Genomic DNA, 24,599 nt, shown 5'->3' on the forward strand with positions numbered 1-24,599 from the left:
ACCTGGGTCAGTTTCAGATTATTCAATTAGATACAATAAATATGTAAAGGCCATTCATTTGTTCTTTTAGAAAATATTCTTAGCACAGTGCTTGGAGCTATGAAGTGCATGCAGCTCAATTAGACACAGATCTTTCCCTTTAGAATTTTAAATCCAGAAACAGAAAAGAATACAAAAGGCCACATAATAAGAGATGGTTGGCTACTGAGACTTCTATGAAAGAAGAGATATTAGAAAATAGTTTAAAGATCAAAAAAAGGCTTCATAGAGGTAAAAGAATTAAAGCTAGAACTTAAATGATGAATGTGGGAGACATTATTTTTCCCCACCCAGTATCTATTTGCCTTTCTCTGAGGAAATCACTTCCTACTTCACTGTCCATCCAGCTGTTTTACATTCAGTGTCAGAGTGGGGCTGTCTAAGCTGGCCAGGAAGAGCCCTACAGTCATCTGATCACTAAGGTTGTTCAGGGATGGATGGGTAACCCAGTCAGATTGCTGAGAAACACGTACAATAGCAATCTTTTCCCATTGGAAAAGGGACACGTTCCTTAAAAATGAGGTTCTCTGCTTAGACGACAGGATTCACGGCAGAAGCACTGGAATGTGTAACTTCAGGCGAGGCGCTGGAGGCCTTCACTTCCATACTAAATGGATTGGACTTGGCAAAAAAAAATTATTTTTGTGTGAAAGGTTCTGCTATAGAATACCAAAAGGCAAATGACATTTGCCATATTTTCAAGGAGATTATGGCTTTCCAGGGTGCTTGGGTGGCTCAGTCAGTTGAGTGCTGGACTCCTGATTTTGGCTCAGGTCATGATCCCAGGGTTGTGGGATTGAGTCCCGTGTTGGGCTCCATGCTAAGTATGGAGTCTGCTTAAGATTTTCTCTCTCTCTCCCTCTGCTCTTCTCCCCTGCTCACTCTCTTTCTAAAATTAAAAAAAAAAAAAAGATTATAGCTTTTGTTTTTACATTTGCCTGATGCTTTTAAATGTTTTTCAGTTATAATGTGTCTATTAAAAATTGAGTTAGACCACAGAAGTTAGTCAGAGTCTAGATGTCTAAGTTTTCTTAAAGAAGGGTTCATGTTTCCAGTGAGAACTCAGACTAGTCCTAGACATAAGAGATTCCTGAGTCTGAGATGATATGGAAGCTTGGAAATAATAAAGTGAATTCCATAGCTCTTCAATCCTTTTAGGCTAAGTATATGCTTTAAGATCTGAGTAAGGTTTAGACTGGCTTTCAAAGGAAGGTAAGACAGAGTGGATAAGCTCTGTCCATGGCTATTAAGCTCATGACGTTTTTTGAGAAAATATCAGATTGTCTACTGCTGGCAAACTACCATTAGTCAGTCAGCTCTGTGACTGAAGAGATCATACCTGTTTGGGGTTAGTAGAATATCTCCAATACTCAGCTCAGTGTCTGGCATATGGCACAAGTTCAATATCTATCAAATAAATGAATGAGTATATTGCTTTGGTTATTGCAACTTTATAACTTTAAATAGATAACTAAGCCCATATGCATATGTACTTTTTAATAAGTTTAATAAGTTAAAATGACAATAATAATATTAATAATATTAAACATCTGACCAGCTTAAGGATTAGACCATTACCACTACCTTTAAGGTCCTTGAACACATCTCTTTCCTTCTTCCCTACAATATTTGTAGTAACCTGATTGTGTTTCTTACTCCTTTGCTTATAATATTACATATTAATTGAAATAAACATTTGCATTAAGTGTAATTATATTATTTGTATTACTTTGTGACCTCTTTTATTCTTGTGTTTGAAATGCACTCGTGTTGGTGTACGCATTTGTATGTACAGTAATTCGTTTTTTACTCTGCATAATATTCCAGTGTAGGAATAGGCCCTGCTGTACTTACTCATTCTACTATTGCTTTTGATTATTTTAGTTTTTTTTTTTTAGTTTTCATACACATTCATATGTTAACATGCACTAAATTCTTCCATACAGCAAAACATAATTATTAACTCGGACTTTAATACTCTATATTCTTGCATCTCTCTTCTGTATCTTAGAAAAAAATAATTAGGCATCTCACTGCTAGGTGATAAAGAGCTTATAAAAGTGATAACTGCCTGGGAATTCCAGAATGGAATTCAGATTGTGACAAAAGAATCTAACTTATTATTGTGTATAATATGTGTATTATGTATACAGTGGTTACATAAATGTATCATGTATTTATGTATAAATGCATAACATAACCATATTGAAGGAATTGGAGAAAAAGATAGCATTTTACTTGATGAATTCTTAGCTATTTCATGTGTACAAAAGAAAGAGAAGGAAAGAAGAAAGAAAGAAAGAGGGAGGGAGGAAGAAGAAAGAAAAGAAAGAAAGAAAGAAAGAAAGAAGAAAGAAAGAAGAAAAGAAAAAGGAAGGAAGGAAGGAAGGATGGAAAGAAGGAAAGAAGAAGGAAATTGGATGCACTAGAAAGTAATGAAATCTAAAGTCATTCTTTTAAAGTGAATCTGTAAATCTCTCACATTGTTATCTTTTCAATCCCTTTCTTTTAGATTTTTACTTGGGGTAGGGGGAGGTATAGTTTCTCAACAAACTGGCTTTAGGTAATAGGAATTTTGACTGAGGTGCAACACCCACCATTCTCTCTTCATCAATATATATATAAATACATTTATATAAATGTATATATATTTTTTGGCATTGGTCATTATTTTATGTGTGTATGTTGTTTATTTTTATTGCTATCTCAGTCACTTTTCTCATAATCAATCTGCTATTGATAGTACAGAATTTTAGTCACCTAGACTTTGACTCAGTCTGGTGGTAACAGGTGAAAAAAAGTTTACAATGAACAATATATATATATATATATATATATACACACACACACACACACTGAACAATATATATGTATATATATATACATATATATATACATACATATATATGTATATACATATGTATATATATATATATACATATATATACATATATATATATATGACTGGTTAAGCAAAAGGTTTAATGCTCATGAAACTTATTTGGGTTAAAGAAATACATACCCTAAGTTAAATCTGTCAAACTAAAAAAAATACATTTAACGTATATTTTAATATTTCATTTTTCTAATAGATTTCATTTTTCTAATATAATTTATATTTAATATATTTAAAAAATTTTTAAGTCTGAAAAGAAAGCCCTGATTTTTTCAAGAGGTTGGAACTTAATGTTTAATTTGTAATGAAAAATTGTTTAAAATCTTTAAAAATTTATTTTTTCTAATGCTTAGGACTCAGTTGTTTCTCAGACTCTAAAATGTTATCGCACTGATAGGTAAATGACATCCTTGATTATCCTTCAGATATAACAAATGTGTGAAAAAAAGAAAAGAACTGGTAAAGTGGGAATATCTTTTCTACAGGCATATTGCAGTTAAGTTGTTAAATAATGCCATATAAACATCAGAAGAAAATGGTAGGGTTATATCACAGGAATTTCACCATTTGGAGAGAGAACATGGAATATCTTTCACGAGGGAAGGTGTTCTATTTTCAGTCACTATGGTTCAAAGAGAGGGCTTGAGTTCCACAGCAAGGGAAATGTCAGCTCAGGATTCACATGATGCCAACATCCACATCTATCCTCTTTGCAACATTCATGTTTCAACCTGTGCTCCTGCAGAATGCCATGGAAAAATATCCATCCATTTGAGTAAGGGTGGGCAGGTTAAGCTACCTAACCACCATTTACATTTAAAAATAAGCCCCAGGACACTGTTCCTAGGGAAACCCATTCTTAACTTAAGTCCTTGGGTTGAGTATCCCTCCTGTCCCATAAAGTAGCCTGCTCATTTCTATGGAGAACTTTATACATTAGATTATGATTCTTAAGCTGTGTGCATGGTCTGCTAAAATGTAACCTTATTTAAGGGCTATTTATATCCTCAGTGCCTTGTATTATGAAAGTAAGAGGCAGGTTCGATAAATGTTTACTGAAAAAAACAATTAGAAATTAGGGTACAAAAAAAGGATACCTACAATGATAAACTTACTTGGGAAGAAATGCTAACCTTGCTCTGAGTTTCATTCAAAAGAATTAGAATGCTAGGAGGCAGGTACTTTGAAAATGAGGCCCTGATACAGGCACACACTCATAGTTTGTGAGATACTCATACAAAGAGTGACTAGAGAAGGGAGAGGCTGTGGTTTAGCAATCTTTTTAAAGATATGCCCATGTGCATTTTGACAAGATATATAGTTTTATAGCAGGCTTTAATTTTCTTTCTGGATCATTAAAATAATTCACCCTTATTATAAATTAAGAAGTTACCTAATTGTATCTACAGTTGAAGATGAAGATCAAAGTGCTGCAAAGTGATCAAAGTGCTGCAAATAGGGAGCCAGATAGCCCTGGGGACACCTACAGTATGTATACTGTGAATTTGCCCATCAAACACCAATTTCTCCTTTTGTTGGTAACAGCACACTGACTTTCCTTGGAGACTTCTCTCCCAACTCTATTTTTGTGACTTAGCTGTGACAAGAACCTAATAACATTCCATGAATTTGACTTGGGCAACCAAGCATATTCCGTGTCCTCAGTCACAATGACTGGTTGAGAGATGGACATGTGACCCAAGTTGAATCAGTCAGAGGTTATCCTGGGACTTTTGCTGGTATGACTAGGAGGAAAGAGTCTCTTTCCATAGCACATGGATCTATGGAGATAGAAGTTTTGAGTTGCCAGGTGTCACCACGAAAGCATGATCTCCCTGAAATGCAACTCATGCATGAGAATGTTGAACCCGATGTTCTGATGTTGTATGATTGCTCAGAATCAGTTTATCCTGTAGCTAGAATTGCTTCTTAACTCATCAGTGACTTGAAACCATCAATTCCACATTTTAGTTAAGCCAATATTAGGGAGTAAGTCCTCTTTTCAAGGAAAGGCTTTTTATTATTATTGTTATTATTTTAGAAATAAGGAGGAGAAAGTTTTGGAAAATTAAGAGATTTAGATACCAGTCAAAATGATCCATCTCTAAGTTTAGTCTTCACTCAAGACATACTCTGTCATATTCAAATATTAAAATATTGGTTTTAAATCCCTGCTTTGCAGTTTATGAGTTTTTTGTTTGTTTGTTTTTGTGTTCAGCTAGTTCTGCTCAATGTTTAGGAAAGTAGCTACTGAGAGTTTAACAAAGGAATAGACATCTTGAGCAAAGCTTGTTTTTAGCTTTTCTTTGTTTTTTGTTTTTTCTTTTTGTTTTTGTTTTTGTTTTCTAACATTACTACTCTTAGGGCAGATACGATTGGCAGTGATGGCACTAGCTAGAACTCTATTGTTTCCTTTTAGGTGGGTTAATGCACAGGGGTGTCTCTGTTCTTTGGTAAAACCATTGAGGGGCAAGCTCAGGGTTTGAACAGAGATCTTTCTCTACAAGAACTTTCCAAACACGTTTGAGTTATTGGCATAATGTGAAGTGCATCTTTCTGAGAGAGAGGCCCTCAGACACTGGTGACGCTTACGTGAGAACAAAAGCTTTTGGTCACAAGGATTTCTTCCTACTTTTCCTAAAAGAAAGGACCAAACAGCACGCACAGGATGTGGCCACGAGTCGTGTGGAGCACACTACTTGAGTTGAGTTCTTGTCACTTGCAACCTATTCATTGCAACAGAGAGACTCCAGATAATAACCACTAAAGAATAAGCTGCCAAAGTTTTGTTTTTTGAGGTATAGTTGACAAAAAAAACGTTATGCTCATTTCAGAGAAGTCTTTTAATGAAGGGAGGAATTTGGTCAGATTAATACTTTAGAAAGGTCAAGTAGATTTCACAGTGAGGGAGGAAGGAGGTTTTCAAGATTTGATAGTCTAAGAACTTTCACCCTCATGTAGGCAAGAGATGGCGGTGGCCTTCTTTATGTAGGTGCAATAGACTTGAGGAAACATAGAAGACTTGAGAAACATCCCAGCAATAGACCTGGATTTCCTCATTGACTGTGTGATAGAGGGTATGACACAGAGGAAGATGTCATTAACAAGACCCAGGATTCTGGCTTAAAAATTGGATGGAAGTTATTGCTATTTCCTGGGACAGAGAATATAGCAGGAGAGGCAGACAGTGGAGTTGTTTCTTCAAGCAAAAGAAACATTCAATTTTGGGCATGTTGAATATAAGATTTGAAAAATATCCAGAAGATTTTATATAGGTCTAGTTATGGACCAGAGACAGATTTAGAAGCTATCACTATTCTGGTCAGGGTCAGAGGTCATCATATTGGACAGCCTTTTAATTGGTTTGTTTTTGATCAGCATTTCCTTTTCTGAGAATAAGTTGAAAACTTTTAGTAAAAAGATCAGGTTATTTCACATAATATTAATTTGCCTCTCACTCTTAAAAATGAGAATTAGTGGCAAACATGTAAAGTTTATTTCCCAAGAAAAATGTCATTTTTTATTTTTATTTTTTTGAAAATTTTAAAACCCAACACCATCGGGCCTGTATTTTTTCCTGACAACAATTGGCGAGTTATGCAACAGCTGCTCTCCATGGGGCCCTTTGTCCAAAACACCTTGTTTCTTAGACTTGACCTTGTGGTGCTTCTTATTACCTTCTACATTGCATTTAAGGTAGAAATTACATTTGAATATCCAAAATAAATGTGAACAAGAACACAACATTTAAAAATCAGAGAAAAAGGGGGAACCTGGGTGGCTTAGTTGGTCTCATGGTGTCTGAGTGGTTTGAGTCCCACGTTGGGTTCTGTGCTGACAGAGAAGAGACTGGAGCCTGATTCAGATTCTGTCTCCCTCTCTCTGCCCTTCTCCCACTCACACTCTGTCTCTTTCTCTCTCCAAAATAAATAAACATTAAAAAAAATAAAATCTTAAAAAAGTAGAGAAAAAGGAAGCTGAAAATTTGACCTAGAAGAGGTAAGTAGAAAATAGAATGAAAAGTTAAGGAAGGCAAGTAAAGAGAGTATTTCAAGGAAAAGAGTATGGCTATGAGTATAAAGTAAGATAAGGAATAAAAATGCTGAGAAGATATAATAAAAAGGGATAGAGTAATAGGTGGCTTAGATAAAAGCAGTAAAATGAAGGTGCTAGAAATTACAGAACTAAAAAAGTGATCTTTATTCAAGAGGAAAAAAAACAGTATTTCACTGACTTTTAATTTTTGATATTGCCACTCAAGCATATTAAAAATATAAAATTTGGTACTTATTCTAGATTTTGTTGTCTATGCTGCTTCTCCTTTATTCTCAACTTTTAGCATTATATAGTTAGCATTTTTCTCATATCAACAATTTTCTTTAAAAACATGCTTTTTAGTGGCATTGTAGTCTATAATCATATGGATAACTTATGTAAATAACCTCCATTCTTTTACTTGAGGTTTTTTCCTTTTTTTTTTCTTTTTTGCCATTAAAAGTAATAAAGGCTTCAATGACTGGTATAAATAGATCTTTCTGTTGATCTGATTATGTTTAAATGTAACATTTAACATTAATGGTACATTTAATGTACCATTACTAGACCAAATTGATCTCAAGATAGATCACATAAGTTTGCAGTACATATAAGTGACTATATACTGCACCCTCAGCAATATGGGTTTTATGAATTAAATACATGGCTGTTCTCTGAGCTGTTGATTGCAGTTGACCTTTTTTTTTTAAGATTATATTTATAAGTAATCTGTATACCTAATGTGGGGCTCAAATTCAGAACCCCAAGATTAAGGGTCACATGCTCTATGAACTGAGCCAGCCAGGCACCCCAAGTGCTATTGGCCTTTGAACAACACAGGTTTGAACTACACTGGTCCACTTGTAAAAAAAATTTTTTTTTTTTTTTTTTTTGGTGTAAAAGCTTCATTGTTTCCACTTGGTCCCTAGCTTGGGAGAGAGCTCCAGGGTGGTTAAAAAGCTGCCCAAAGGCTGCAGGGAGAGACTCAGGCAGAAGCCCTGACCTCAGGGGGATGCAAGGCTCTGGGCCCCGCAGGCTCCTAGTTGTGCTTGAGGGTGAGCTTTCGGAGAGATACTCTCCAGCCCAGCCTGCAGAGGGGAGCTGGGTGGCCGCCATCTCCCTGATGCTGTTCACCTCTCATCCCGGAAGTGGCTCCTCCGAAGTCCCAGAGGTGGGGTCTGCACCGGCAGATGCAAAGCGCCTGGGTCGCATCTGCCTGGGTCGGGTTCTTGGCCAAAGCGCCTGGGTCGGGTTCTTGTCCAGGACCGTGGCGGCTTCGGAGCGTCCTGGGTTTTACCCACTCAAATGGGGAGGCTTCTGCACGCGCGGGAAGAGGGCGTGGCTTCCGAGCTGGGTTTTTGTCTTCAAGAGACGCTGGAAGGCCTCACGCTTCTCAGCAAACTCCCGAGGAAGTGGCCGGCGCCTTCCAGAGCCACATCATCACGTTGGAAATGGAGACCCAGAGAGAGGTAGGTGTAGGAGGCCGGCAGATGCTCGTTGGGGGCAGGGGGCCGGGGGCGAGGGGTGGGGGGCTCCACCTTGGTGGATTAATTCTGATGAGCCTGGAGCTCATGGTTGACCCGCAGTAAGGAGTTAAGTGCAAAAATCGGCCTTGGCTCGTCCTCGAGGCAGGGGATAGCTGAGAAGATGGCTCTCAAGGCTGTGACTGGGGAAAGAGATTGGAGAATGGTCTGAGGCTGGAAAAAGGGGCGTCCCCGGGTTTCTTCCCGCAACCCTGGTGAAACAAGAGACAGATCGCCGGGAGCCCGCACCGCATGGCTATACCCTGAACAACTTTGGAGAAGGTTCAGCTGTCGTCTCTTAACATGTTGCTTCTCTCTCTGTCCCCTCTCTCCTTTCATTTAGGACGCAATGTAAACAGAAGACCTTTTCGCTATGGCTAAAATGTTTCTTCTGTTCTTAATGTTGGATTCTTTTTATGTCTCTGTAAATAGAGTAATATTTTCTTCTTCCTGTTTCCAGCTAACAGCCTTCTCTTAATATATGTCCAATCTTCTGTTTTGTTTTTTTTAATGTTTATTTATTTTTGAGAGAAAGAGCATGAGTGGGGGAGGGACAGAGAGACAGGGAGACACAGAATCCGAAGCAGGCTCCAGGCTCTGAGCTGTCAGTACAGAGCCCGACGTGGGGCTCGAACTCACTGACCGTGAGATCCTGACCCGAGCCAAAGTCAGACGCTCAACCGACTGAGCCACCCAGGCGCCCCTGTCCAATCTTCTGTTAAATCCAATTACTGAATTCTTAATTCAGTTATTGTTAGTTTTCAACTCTAGAATTTCATTTGATACTTTTTATAGATGGCCGTTTTCTACTGAAATTCTCCCTCTTGCTTTCTGTTTTGAACATATTAATCAAAATTATTTTATTATTTTTTTAAGTTTATTTATTTTTGAGAGAGAGAGACAGAGAGAGAGAGAGAGAGGGAGAGAAACAGATCGTGAGCAGGGGAGGGGCAGAGAGAGAAGGAGACACAGAATCCAAAGTGGCCTCCAGGCTCCGAGCTGTCTTCACAGAACCCAACACGGGGCTTGAACCCACAGACCCTGAGATCAGGACCTGAGTCGAAGTTGGATGCTTAACCAACTGAGCCACCCAGGTGCCCCGAATCAAAATTATTTTAAATTACATTCCTGATAACTCCATATTGGACCTTTTTATATTATCGAATCCTAGACATTGTGTTTAAAAAATTATAGAAGTTATGGTTGCTTTCCCCAATGACAAGGTTGACTTTTGCTTTTGTTTGGCAGTTAAAATGGGGGCAGATCACCTTAATCCAATCAGGGATTGAACTAATTTTGATCTGGCCTTCAATATTGGTAAGGCCTGTCTATTTATAGTCAACCTTTCTTTTAGGGAGTAGCGTTCAGGGGCCCCAGCTGAAAACACAGGGTATTTACCGGAGCTCTTTCCCGTAAATGAAGGCCCAGGCTTCCCACCCATGAAACTGCTAAAAGTGCTGCTTGGTTTTGTCAGCTTCTAACCGATCACTTTCTAATTGGTGTCTCATACATCAACCCTGTACTATTTTTGAATGGGCAAAACCCTGAAGGGGGAAAATGGACAATTCATTTCTCTGTTTCCCTGGATGCCTTGCTAGCCCGAAATTCCAATTTTTATCTCGCTAGTTATGTGAAACTGCTAAAACTTCAACTTGGCTTCTCTCCTCCTTAACCACCACCTACGTTCCGCTTCTCAGCCCCTCTCTTTGTGCCAGTTACTAATCCACAAATGCCTCGAGGAAAAAAGAAGTGTGGAGAGTTGGGTTCCCCTCATTGTGTTTCTCTGCTTTTCTGGACGTGGCCTTTCAGGTCCCGACTGCCCTGATGGCTCTTCTGTTCCTTAAAACAGAGTTTCAAAAAACCATTCACTTTTCTAGTTGCCCTTTGTAAGAGAGTTGGCCAGATATAAGCTCATAGCCAGAAACAGAAGTCCTTGAATATTTTTATTTTACATATCAATTAATAACTTCTCTTTATACATCTAGGACATCAGTTCTTAATTTGAGTATGTGCTTCCCCACTCCCATTTTGTTAAAGCTTCTTTTTGATTTATAGACATAATTCCTATCTCTGTTGTCAAATCTATTAATCTTTTCCTTTAAGACGTTCATTATTGCTTAGAAACAAATTCTTTCCTGGGGCGCCTGGGTGGCTCAGTCAGTTAAACCTCCCTGATACCAGCTCAGGTCATGAACTCACAGTTCGTGGGATCAAGCCCCATGTAGGTAGGGGCTCCCCACTGTCAGCACAGAGCCTGCTTGGGATTCTCTCTCTCCCCCTCTCTCTGTCCCTCCCCCCCCCCATACTTTCTCTCGCTTTCGAAATAAATAATAAACCTTTAAAAAAAAAGGAAAAGGAAAAGAAAAAATATTTCCTTACTTTCTCCAGACATTTCTCTACTTTTCCTTTGTTTTATTTTTATTTAAATTTAATTTTTAAATTTATCTAGATTTAATTTTGTTGCATAGAATTTTAGGAAACTAACTTCTATTTCATAACTTACTTAACTACTCTTTGTTGAATAAAACATTCTTCTCTACCGCTTTGGGATTTCACCTTTTTCATGTAGTAAATTATTGCTTGTACTCTGGTTTGCTTCTGAGCCCTCATTAATCTGATTATTATTACACTTGTAATCTGCTGTTTTAGTTGCTGAACTTGAGTCATCCATTTTACTAACTGGTGATTCAAATGCCGTCTCAATGCCTTTTTTTTGTCAATTCTGTCTTGGCTGTTCATGTCAGGATTTCCTTGCCCTGCAGTGTCAGAAGTGATTAGGATCTAGACTAAAGTAGTAACAGTGGGGATACAGAGCAACAACAGAAGACGTGATATTGAGTATTGCCACATTTTAGAAGGCTTGAGGGATTTGGAGGCCGGAGATGGCCTTTCCCCTGATGCAGCCTTCTGATTTAGGAAACTGAGATTGGAAATGTAGGAGAATCAGATTGTGACACACACCAAGGGTCATCTGTTCAAAGAGCAGAAGCAGGGTATTATACATAACTGTAAGATATTGGTGATGTTTCAAAAAGGCTTCATTGGCTATTAGGATAGAAAGTTGATTTGGGAAAACTAAAAAACAAAAACAAAAACAGCAAGTGAAGTCTAGCTTGGATTAGGTATGAAATGAAATTTGTTGTAGCACCAGTTCTAAAAGATGTGTGATTTTTAAGGAGCAGTCCACAGCAGCCTGTTTTATATATTCTGCCAAGTAAGATATGCTGTTAGGCTATAAACAATGTTTGCACTGGATTAAGGAGCCTAAGTTTGGGAGGAGGAGTACAGAAGCAGACTGATCAAATTTGGGAGATGTGGGGGCAAAAGAGTTGCAAGTGAGGAAGTAGAAGCTACTAGTGAAAAACTTTTAACATGACCCCATAAATTCTAGTTTTGTAAAGAAAGAAATGAAACCAGGCAGATTATTGCAAATGTCAAATATGATTCTAAGAGCTGAAAGAGTTTTGCAAGCTCTGTCTCAAACTAAGGCTATGCTTTTATTGCTTGGTTATTTATGTGAAGGATATGGTGGAGCTGGGGTGAGCCCCGGACCCCCTCTGTCTGCGTATGCCGTCTGAAGCCTGAGGCCATAAGTTTCTCAACAGAGAGCCTGGAGTCCAATTTGGAAGGAGAATGTGCAGCTTCTTAGTATCTTTCACCTGTATGTATACCAACTAGTCTTCCTTTACTCATCCTTAAAGAAACTTAGAAAATATCAGCTTGAGTTGTATACACTAGGTCTGAAACACTGTTTCTGCTAAATACAAAGAATAGAGAGAGGGAGAATTTTTTAAGAGATCTGTTTCAACCAGGCTCCTCTGGCTTCCTTTGACTTCAGGCATTTTCCCCAGTTAAAGTTTGGACCACAGAATCAAAACTGCAGAATTTTAGCCTGGGAAGAAATTGTTTAATTTATTTGACTCCTTCTACTTTTTTTTTTTTTTTCATTTAATAATTGAGCCAAATGAGGCACAGAGAAGTTAAGGCTGAAGTCACCTCTACATCAAAAGCAGAGCCAAACCCAGGAAACTGTTTCCTTGCAACAGATTTAGATACTTTCACTATACTGTGGTGATTAAAAAATTCATGTTAATTTACTGGATTAATTTACTGTTTCACTTTGCATATTGTGCCCCTCCCCCACCATCCTTTAAGATTCAGCACAATTTTTAATGTGGAAGAATAAAAACTGGTTTCGATCCTCTCAGAGTATCAGATTTCTCAAAAGAGCTGACACAAAGCACTTTTGTAACCAAATTTAATATGAAAGCACTGAGAGTATGCAAATAAGGCACAAAGCCAAATTTTAGAAATGAAATAAGAGATAAAGAATTAACATGGTGCCATTTTTAAGATTAGACTCTCGTCCTGTATTCCTGTTCCTTTCTGGTTTTGAAAAGCCACAAGCAACTCTCACTCCAGTCTTGCTGCTGTTGGCTGGCAACAGACAGAGCAAGCTGCTAATCAGCTCTCATTTTTTTTAGCATTGTCTGTTTAGACATGCTCACCACCCCCCCCCCATCCTGTTCTACTTCAGCATCAGAAGGAAATGAAGCCACAATGAGAACAAAAAGAGCTGTCACACCTTTGTCCCCTGCCTCCTCCTTCCCTCTTCACAGTCTTACCCACATAGAGCTACTCCACCCTTGTTGGACTGTAGCGTGACATCCCTGCCTGCCTGAGGGAGGAATGAGAAGGGGAAACTACACTGCAGACAAGTGACACCCAGAAGCCAGGAGCTTCTGTAAGTACCAGGTCTGCACAAGACCCAAGTCAGCGCAATGGCAATGACGCTGGAGGAATTCGTTCACTCCCTTGACCTCAGGACCCTTCCCAGGGTTCTAGAAGTCCAGTCGGGCATCTATTTTGAAGGTAAGCACTCTCCTATCTCTTGGCTGGCTAGAAAGTTCTCATAAGATATGTACTCTTGGAAACCGGAGGGGGAAATTTTAATAGAAAATATGTGAGTTCCTTTGAAAGGAAGGTGATCGCAAAAGAGAGAAAGTAACTGACAAAACAGTCACAATCTAAGAGTGCTAGAGAAGAGAAACTAATAGGACTCTGGGGTAGATAGGGAAAAGGAATGGAGTGAAAAGCTTGAGCTTTCTGGAGGCCTTCAGACAGTCCAACATGAGTGGTAAATTATTTCTGCCTCTTTGAAATGGGTTATACTCCAAGAGTGAAAAGTCGCTATCCATGTTTATATTTCTAGGATATAAAAAAAGTATTTTTTAAAAACAAAAACAATTATTAAAAGCACAGTGTTTAGAAAGAAAAACTAACCAAACTCTGAACCACTTTGCAATGTTGCTTATGCCAACATTTCTCTCACTTTTTCTGGAGTGGCCTAGCTCCTAATTCTTTAGATAATGACATTCTTATTTGAAGGCATAGAAATTAATATCTACTAATTGCAAGATAATTTTTAAGAATCTGTATTGAAAAATCGGGGTTTCATTAAGATTATTTAATAAGTTAGTGTGCTTTGATGTCACTTATGATGTTAGTTCAGTAGAAAAATGTTAAAGCCTATTAACAGGTACCCTAGAATCTTTAAGGAATTACTTTGAATACATGCAAGACAAAGAGTTATTTTCTAGGAAAATATATATTTTTGGTCACAAGAGTGGTAGGGTTGAGGCAGTAATAGAATTAGATCCAGACAAACTACTGGAAAATTAAGGTAAATAACTTCTGGCAGTCCAGTCTTTCTCATTCAAGACAAAATAATGTGTTAGATATATATTATTATATTATGCAATAAAAATTGACAAATATCAGACCTAGTTCATACACACACACACACACAGACACACCTCTGCTATATCAGCTTAGCACTGGATTTTGTTTAATTCATTTGTCAATTGATTATACGGAATCGGACCATATTTTTCCATGTATACAATATTAAGAAATGTATCTTTGTTCCTACGCCAGCCCCAAATCATTTTTTTTGGTTTCATCGTTTGTGTTTTTGAAGCTTTGCATACGAAATTACAGAGATATTTTTCTTTATTATTGTATACCAACTTTACAGTTTTATATTTCTCATTTAGTTTTTAAACCATTTGGAGGATTAGATATGGTATAGAGGGATCCAGTTTTAGATTTTTCCATATAATAAATCTGATTTCCCAGTACCATTTGAGAAGCTAGTCATCCTTTCCCAATTGATTTATGTGGCTACTTTTACATCATATTAGGTACTCACATCTGGATCAGTCTGTCTCTGAAATATTTCTTCTATTCCATCAGTCTGTTTTTTCTTGATTGTGCCCAAATCAACCAATGTGTGTAACAATGGTTCCAGGCTAAGTGTTAAAATATATTTCATGTATAGACCAGTCCCTTGTTTCTACTCCTTTTTTCTAAGTTGACTTAGCTGTTCATAGACCTTTTAATTATGTTTTTAGAGAAATTAGTTACTTAAGAAATCCTACTAGAATTTGCATTAGATTGTATTGAGTTTATAGATTAACTTGAGAAAAATTGACATCTTTATGTCATCTTACAAAAGAATATAGCATGTCTCTCCATGTGTTCCGACCATCTTCATTCTTTACTACGTCACTACTATGTTACACTTCAATTAAGAGAAAAGAGTGAACAACTTGATGAATTTTTACAAGTAAACACATTTATACAACCACCACTGTAGTCAAGAAATAGAAAATTGCAAATATTCTGAAAGCTCTAGTTTGTGCCCTTTCTCAATCATTATCCACCATCTTCTCCAAAGGTAACCATTATCCTGACTTTTGTCCATTTATGAACTTACACAAATGAAAAATTATAGTATGTATTCTTTCTGGTTGGCATATATGTTCAACATTATCTTTGTAAAATTAACCCATGATGTTCTATATAGTGTGTATAATAGTCTGTTGGATAAATATACCACAATTTGTTTATCCATTCTATTGCTAACGGACATTTGGATTATTTCCACTTTGGAGCTGTTACCAGTAATGTCATTAACATTCTTGTCCAAGTGTGTTCACTTGTATGTGCATTCAGTTGGGTATATGAATAAGTGGAGTTGCCATGTCATATGCTATGTATATGTTCAGCCTTGATAGATAATGAAAAACAATTTTACCAAGTAAGTAGTTATACCAATTTATATTCCCACCAGCAGTCTATGAAAGTCCCAATTAATCCATGTCTTTGGTAACACTTGATGACATCAGTCTTCGTAATTGCAGTTATTCTGTTAAGAGTATAAGGGTAGCTCATGGTTAGTTTGCATATCCCTGGTGACTAATGGCCTTTTAGAAATGCTATTTTTTTAAAGATTTTATTTTTAAGTAATTTCTAAACCTAACATGGGGCTCAAACTCACATCTCTGAGATCAAGAGTCACATGCTCCACCGACTGAGCCAGCCAGGCACCTAGGAAATTCTATTTTGTGAAAGACATTGTTCATGTCGGTGGTTCATTTCTTTATTGGAGTTTATAAATTTAAATACATATATATGTGTATATATATGTATTTATATGTATGTATATATGTGTGTGTGTGTGTGTGTGTGTGGTGTGTGTGTGTGTGTGTGTGTGGAGAGAGAGAGAGAGAGAGAGAGAGAGAAAGAAAGAGAGGGTCCTGACCCTTTATCAGTTTTTGTCAGTTACCTGTGTTGCAAATGTCTTCTCTCAGTCCATAAATTGACATTTCATTTTCTAAATGTCACCTTTTGATGAATGGATGTTTTTAATTTTAGTGTTAATGTAGTCAGTTTATAATTATTTTCCTTTTTGTGTGTTGTCAAAATTTTCTTTATCCTAAGTTCATGAAGACATTCTCTCAGCATCTATTCCATTTGTTTACTCCATCCTTTAGATCTGTAATCTACTAAAATTGATTTTTTTGTGTGTATGATTTGAGATTGAGATCAGTGTTTATTTTTTTCTTCTATGGAGCCAATTGGTGTAGTGACTTTTATTGAAAAACTGCCTTTTTCCTACTGCCTTACTGGGCTACATTAGTCATTGACAGTGTCCATACATGTGTGGGTCTCCTTCCACAGCATCTATTCTGTTCCATTCAACTAATTGCTATTCTTACATTAATTTCACCCTATCTTAGTTAATGCAGGTTTGCAACAATACATAATTTAGGTTATGTTATATATGATGATATGCTCTAAGACCTGTAGTTCTCAAACTTGGTTGCACATGAAACACCTGGGAAATACCGAAAATATCGATGCCTAGGTCTCTCCTCAGAAGATAAGGATTTAATTATGTGATAAGTGCGGTGTCACCATCAGGTTTTGAAAAATCTCCCTGATGATTATAACATGCTGCCAAAATTGAGAATTATAATGTAGAATAAGTTCTTCCAATTTATTATTCTCTTTCAGGTTGGGCAATGTGAATTTTCATATATATTTCATGTACATTTAACTTACCAACTTCCACAAAAGTGTTCTTGGCATTTTGCTTAGCAATGCCTTGGTTTAGAGAGAATTGGCACCATTTAAAATTTTTTTTAATGTTTATTTATTTTTGACAGAGAGAGAGAGACAGAGCATGAAGGGGGAGGGGCAGAGAAAGAGAGGGAGACACAGAATCCAAAGCAGGCTTCAGGTTCTGAGCTGTCAGCATAGAGCCCAACATGGGGCTCGAACTCATGGACCATGAGATCATGACCTGAACCGAAGTGGGACACTCAACTGACTGAGCCACGCAGGTGCCCCAAATTGGCACCATTTTAAATTAAGTCTTCTGATCCACACACCTGGTATAGCTATCTAGTTATATAGATCTCTTTTCATTTTATAGCTTTTTTGTGTGTGGAGTTCTTGCACTTCCTTTTATTCTTAATTTGATTTTTTTTTTCATTCCGTTATAAATAGTACCTTTTGAAACTTTCATTTTCTCTTTGTTGTGTTTGTTGAATTCTAAAAACATATCTTTAGATTATTTTGGATTTGTTATATACACAGTCCTGTATTTTATGAACATTGACAGATCTCACCTTTTCTTTCCAATTTTTTTTTTCAGTTAAAGAACTGATTAGTGTTTCTAATGTAATACTAAATAGGAGTAATGATAACCCCCCCATCTCTATTTACAACCAGAGAGAGAAAATTTCAATAATTCATCTTGAAGTATGTTTGTTTTAAGTTAAAGAAGTATCCAATTTTCTAATAATAATTTTTAATCATGAATGTACATTTAACTCATCACATATTCTTTCTGTGATTTTTGTGATGATTATGTTTTTTATATTGATTCATTTTTAAAATGTTAAATAAGCATTTTCCATGAGGAATAAAACCAATTTGGTCATATAACACTAAATTTGGTTTACTAATTTTTTTTTCTTTTAGGATTTTTATATCTCTTTTAGAGAATGAAATTTGCTTATAATTTTTATTTCTTATAATATCATAGCCATGTTTTTGTACTGAGTTATGTTGAACTTAATAGAACTTCTTTGAGTAGAGTCTTTTTCAATTCTTTTAAAGATGTGCAAATATGGTGTTACTTCTCATTTAAATATTTAGTAGTATTCTTAATGAAACCATTCTGAGCTGGAATTTCTAATATAGAGATCTTTTTAATTATGACTTCCAAGTTCTAAATAGTAGGTCTTCCTATCTATGAGCAATGTTTCTCTCTCATTAAAACAAAAACAGAAAAGCAAAACTCATCTTCTAGATCATGTATTAGAGTTCAAGATAATGTTTCCTAGAATGCACACACTTACTTACATATGTGTATATACATTGCTATATTGACTAATAATCATATATCTTTTGTTTTTGCATTGATTATCACTGAAAGAAATGCAAGTAAATATCAACAGTACTAATGAACACTCATTAATTCTAATAGTTTATCTTTTTTATTTCATTGGCTTTCCTAAAGCCAATAGATACTGATATTATTAGAAAGTATCAAGAGTTGCATCACTTTCCTACATTATTTTGCAACCTTTTTTTTTTTTCTTACCTTCATAGTAGGCCAGGGCCTCCAGTAGTATATAAACAGTAATGAAAATCCTTATCTAATTCCTAATCATAAAGGAAATGCATCAAAAATTCCTTCTTTTTAAGTGTAATGTTCTAAAATTGGTATTCAACCTGGGGCGCCTGGGTGGCTCAGTTGGTTAAGCATCCAACTCTTGATTTCGGCTCAGGTCATGATCTCATGATTTGTGAGTTCAAGCCCTGCATTGGGCTCTGTGCTGACAGCATAGAGCCTGTTCAGAATTCTCTCTCTCTCCTTATCTTTTTGCCGCTCCCCTGCTTGTGCTTTATTTCTCAAAAATAAATAAGTAAACTTAAAAAATTAATAATAAAATTGGTATTTAACCTTCACTAAATTAAGGAAGTTTTCATCAATTTCCTGCTTGCTAGGTGTTTTCATAATAAATGTATATTGAACCCAATGAATATTTTTCTCTTCATTGATAATAATGTACTTTGGCTTCTTTAGTCTGTTAATACACATTACCTTTAAAGATTTTCTTGAGTTGAAGAATCCTTTCATATTATATCTACATTTTCAAAATATAATGTAGAAATTTAATATTATATTTAAGATTTTTGCATTTAATCATAATTGAAATGAACTAATAAACTCATCTGTTTTAGATTCAAGATAAAACTAGCTTCCTGAAATTAACTACAGAGAATTAAGCATCTTCTGTGTAATTTAAAAAAAAAAAGAGAAACTTTTAATTTCTTCCCTAAAATTTGCTAGAATTCTCCTGTATGAACTACTGACCAACGACAGAATTTTTTGGAGGGGAAATCAGAATTTGGTTTCATTAATATTCTCTATTCCTTTGCTTCTTTTATTGATTTCTGGCTTGATTTTCATTATTTTCTTTCATTTCTCTGTTTGTTCCCTTGCTTATTCTCTAGTTTCCTAGGTTGAATCAGTAGTCATTTTAAAAACATTTCTTGATCCTCTTGATTATAGTTTAATACTATAATTTTTCCTCTAAGTACTTCTTTAACGACTCCTCATGAATTTTACCATGTAGCGTTTTCTGTTATGCACTTCAAAGTGCAGTTTATTCCTTTTCAATCCAATGACTATTTATTTTATTTATTTACCATAATATGGGATTTCTTTTAGGATCTTTGCTTTTAATTAATAATTTTATTGTATGTTGTTAGAAAACAATAGTCTGTATTATATTGTTTCCTCGGAATTGATTGAGGCTTCTATTTCTTCATGGTATGAAATATATCCTGCTCTGGAATATTTCACATGTGCTCAAAGAAAACATATGTTTTGTTGTTTGGTATAACATCTCTCTATATATCCCAAGTAGCCTGAATTTTTAAATTGTTTCGTTCAGATTTTGCTCTCACTGCTTATTTTTCATCTACTTTTCTGAGGGGATTTTATAAAAGAAATCTTTCAGCAGTTGTTCATTTATCTAGTTCACTCCTTGTTTCTCTTTTGTTGCTTCATGTTTTTGAGGTTGAGTTGCTGCCTGTGCTTATGTTGGTGAGGGTTATATCTTCTTACTCTATTTTTATCATCCTTTTTCCTATATGATTTTTTAAATTAAGTTCTATTTTGTTAAACAATAATATTACTTCTCCAGTTTTCTTTTGGAATATCTTTTTTTCTAAGCATCTACTTTCAATATCTTGGTGTCTCTTGTTTTTAGTGCAGGGAAACATATGCTTTATCTTTTTTTTTTTTTTTTTTTTTGCTTCTTCTAACAGCACAGAGAGTAGAACCAGGTTTTGCCCATCCTGTGGTCATGATTCCACAAGAGATTTTGGAGGCTTGAGGGAACTTGAGAAAGGCTGACATGAAGTTTTGTGGCACTGGATTGAATGCTACTTTAATAACATGTTGCTCAAAAACTTATTAAGTTGCCCTGTTGATATGAAGCATAAAACTGTGGGTTAAAAACCCAACTGCCTCCTGACTGTTAAAAATGATAGATAATTTCAGTCAACTTCTAACATTTGACATTTGCTTTGTCCCTCACTCACGAAAAATAGGCTTCATCATGACCCTGAAGGTTGATATGAAGATTAATTGAACTATTGTGTATGAAATATTTAGCAAAATGACTGGCCCATAGAAATCTCACAGGAAATCTTAACTATTATTGTGATTACCATAATGTTGGTATATAATGAGGGAAACTGATCAACCATTCCTAAAAAGTAAAATGTAACTAATTTGAATTCCACTACTATTACATATGCCAACATAAATTAAATAAGGAGAAAAAAACATTAAAAGTTAAAACATTAACAATAAAAATGAAGAAACCATAGAAGAATATATTAAAACTAAGTATTTAAAAGATGAATCCCAAAGCCAAGAGTACACTGTATATACCATATGTTAGCTAACTTGACAATAAATTATATATATATATAAAATAAATAACGAAAATTTGAACTTGTGAAATAGAAAACTTACTTATTTTTTAAAAAAAATTTAAAATGTTTATTTTTAAGAGAGAGAATTTATTTATATAAATGTTTATTTTTAATAGATAGTGTGAGCAAGAGACTGGCAGAGAGTGGGGGAGACACAGAATCTGAAGCAAGCTCCAGGCTCTGAGCTGTCAGCACAGAGCCTTATGTGGGGCTTGAACTCACAAACCATGAGATCATGACCTGAGCTGAAGTTGGACACTTAACCTACGGAGCCACCCAGACACCCCTAGAAAACTTCCTTATTAAAAAATACCTAAATGTGTATAAAAATAATTAAATAACAATAAATAGAAATGAATAAAAAAAATTTTAAATGAGAAAAATATGTAAAAGGCAATTCACATGCCAGATCATATAAAAATTTTTCAAATTTATTAACCATAAAACACAAATAAGCAATAAATCATTCTTAATCACCTCTTATATCACAGATATTAAAAAGATTCACAAAACCCAATATAGGCATGAATGCACAGAAATGAAAGGAGACATGATCAGTGGGTATGTAAACCATTACAGAATTTCTAGGAATCAACTGAGCAAAATGCATCAACATGTAACGCACATAAATGTCTGACCTCTAGAAGTTAAATTAAAATGTAATTATAAAAACCAAAAATAATGATTATACTGCAATGGTCATAGCAACATGTTTTACAGGGAAACAGGTGAGTCTCAGCATTGAGTAGCGTATATAAATTATGATAATATTTGATCAGAGTGACCTTACTCCAGGAACTCAACTGGCTGGATGTGAATACTTTGCTAGAGGCAAAAGGCAACCTTAGCTTGACATTAACCCAAACTCCAGGATCCTGTAAGTCTTCTTTAATACATGAAAATCATTTTGGAAACTTCCTTTATCTCTACCCTTTCCCAAGATATGTATTAGCAGTCACCCTCAAAGAATACAGCCCACTGATATATATCTGAACGGTCTCATGACTAAGATTTTACTAGACAGCAGTAAAGGACCCCACACAGTCCTGGAAAGTTTGCTTCCAAATTCCTTAGAGACTTAGCTATCCATAACCAACTTCCCAACTTAAAAGTGTATAATCAATCATTCCTTAGAACCCCGGTGCAACTCTTTCTGCCCACAGGTCCTGTCCCCATCTTTGAATAAAACCACATTTTTTGCACTGAAAACGAAAACAAAAACTAGATCAGGTATTGTTCAGCAGGCTAGAATTACAGTGGCAGGGAAGGGGTGGGGGAGGATGAAATGCAAAGCTCTTATCCTACTGGAGCTTATATTCCAGTGAATGGGACAAATGACAAACAGATGATAGATTTAAAATATGTTCAAGTGCCATGAAAAACTAAGTAGATAGAGAGTAAACTGAGACAGACAGAAGGGATGATCTTTTGAGAGGGTGATTAAGGCAGGTATCTCTGAACAGGTGAAATTTGAGCAGGGGCCAGAATAAACTGAGAAAATGATCCTATACATATCTGGAAGAATACTCCTACAGAGGACAGAACAAGTGCAAGCCACATAACAGCTTGCTTCATCTAATTGATAAACACAGAGGAAGCCAGTGAGTCCGAAGCAGAGCAACTGAGGGGTATGCAGTAGAAGAGGAGGGTGAGGATGTGGGGAGACACAGTTATTGTAGACCTTCAGGGCCATCGTAATACATAATCTGGTGCACAGTAGGGAAGCAGGTGGGAGCCTGTAACAGAAGGTGATCAGGGAAGGCTGCTCTAAAGAACCAATTTAGGAGCAGAGGCCTGAATGTTGAGAAGAAATTAGCCAAGAGATGAGTGTTCCAAACAGGGTGAACAGCTAGTGCAAACATCTGGAGAGCAAAGAGAGCTTAGTGTATCTGAAGAAGAGGAAAATATTCCTATGACTTCGAACATATAGAAGAAAGCAGAAAGGAAAGTCTTAAGAGAAGATAGATGTTTGTGCATTTGACAGAGTAGTTGTGGAGACCGGGGGAAGGAAAGCTTCGATGAGAATGCAAAAGTTTTTTTGGTCATGTGAAATACAAATATCTGTTATTTGTGCAAGTGGAAATTTCAAGTAGACAATTGAAAAGCCAGTTCTGGCCACAGAGTGAGCTCATGGCTGGAATGCCCCATCAGTGACCTAATTGATCAGGACTTTATTTGAATGCAAGCTTCATCAGTTAAAAAAAAAAAAATGAGCATGTTATCCTTATTGTATATGTTTCTTTATTGATATTTATGGTCATTCTAAAACATACACAATAGTAAGAATTTTAAGAGGATAAAGTAAAGATAAAATTAACAGTATGCACTGTATGTAACATATACTTAGAGCAGATTTTCATTAATGTTGGTGGCTGTCAATCTATATGTGGAAGAATATTCATAAACTTGATATTGGCAGTTTCCTTAGGTAGCAGTTGTATGCAGCTGATGACAAGTTTGTACTAGGAATAGATGTGTCATGCTGTCATTTTCTTCTTGTTAGTCCCTGCAATCTTCAATTCTCAAGTGTCTTTGTGAGCATCTTGCAAAGTTATTGTCTATTTTGTGAGAGTTAGTATATTTAAAATTAGATTATAACAATTCTTAAGGCAACTTAACTTGACTCATAAAATCCATTATATGGAAGTATTGCAGGTAAATGAATGATTAGGACAATTTTTTTTTATTTTAATTCCAGTGTAGTTAACAAACAATGCTATACTAGTTTCAGGGTATAGTGATTCAACAGTGATATAGTGATATAGTGATTCAACAGTTTCATATGTATTACTCAGTGCTCGTCAAGATAAGTGTACTCTTAATCTCCTTCACCTGTTTCATCCATCACCCCACCTACCTCCCCTCTGGTAACCATTAGTTTGTTGTCTATAGTTAAGAGTCTGTTTTTTGGTTTCTGCCTCTTTTTTTTCTGCTTTGTTCATTTGTTTTACTTCTTAAATTCCACATGAGTGAAATCATATGGTATTTGTCTTTCTCTGACTGATTCATTTCACTTAGCATTCTACTCTTTAGATCCATCCATGTTGTTGCAAATAGCAAGATTTTCATTCTTTTCTGTGGCTGAATAGTATTCCTGTGTGTGTGTGTGTGTGTGTGTGTGTGTGTGTGTGTGTGCATGTGTAAGATATTCCACATCTCTTTATACATTTATCTATTATGGACACTTGGGCTGCTTCCATAATTTGGCTATTGTAAATAATCCTGCTGTAAACATAGGAGTGCGTGTATCCCTTCAAATTAATGTTTTTGTATCTTTTGGGTAAATACCCAGTAGTGCAATTACTGGATCATAGGGTAGTTCTATTTTTAATTTTTTGAGGAACCTCCATACTGTTTTCCACAATGGCCACACCAGTTCGCCTTCTCACTAACAATACACAAGGATTCCTTTCTCTTGATTAGGACATTCTTTTAACTCTCATTTTTCGGAATGCCCAGTCTGACTCATTATATTTTGGACTATATCTGATGTAGAAATATATATCTGATGTGGACTACCATCTGATGTAGAAATAAACTAGGATTATTAATTTAATTTTTTCGTGTTTATTTATTTTGAGAGAGAAAAAAAAACACATGTGAGCGGGGGAAGGGCAGAGAGCAAATCCCAAGCCCTCTCCACACTTCAGTGCAAAACCCAACGCAGGGCTCAATCCCACAAATCATGAGATCATGACCTGAACTGAAAGCAAGAGTTGAACCCTTAACTGACTGAG

The 24,599-nt window shown here is 36.0% G+C and overlaps 1 protein-coding gene across 2 annotated transcripts in view; it reads left to right on the plus strand.

Moving 5' to 3' along the window:
- The first annotated feature begins 13,029 nt into the window (after positions 1 to 13,029).
- Positions 13,030 to 24,599, plus strand: part of THEMIS (thymocyte selection associated) — a 186,644-nt gene continuing 175,074 nt past the window's right edge. Inside the window, exon 1 of one of the 2 annotated variants that reach the window (XM_053904512.1) lies at positions 13,030 to 13,365. In XM_053904512.1, coding sequence (XP_053760487.1) covers positions 13,275 to 13,365 — 91 coding nt within the window. In that variant the 5' untranslated portion in view covers positions 13,030 to 13,274. The remainder of the gene's footprint in view (positions 13,366 to 24,599) is intronic. The other variant, XM_019418293.2, reaches the window with a different exon arrangement.

The sequence above is a fragment of the Panthera pardus genome, unplaced genomic scaffold (assembly GCF_024362965.1).
Source record: "Panthera pardus isolate Hobbes unplaced genomic scaffold, ASM2436296v1 HiC_scaffold_17, whole genome shotgun sequence".
Classification (NCBI taxonomy): domain Eukaryota; kingdom Metazoa; phylum Chordata; class Mammalia; order Carnivora; family Felidae; genus Panthera; species Panthera pardus.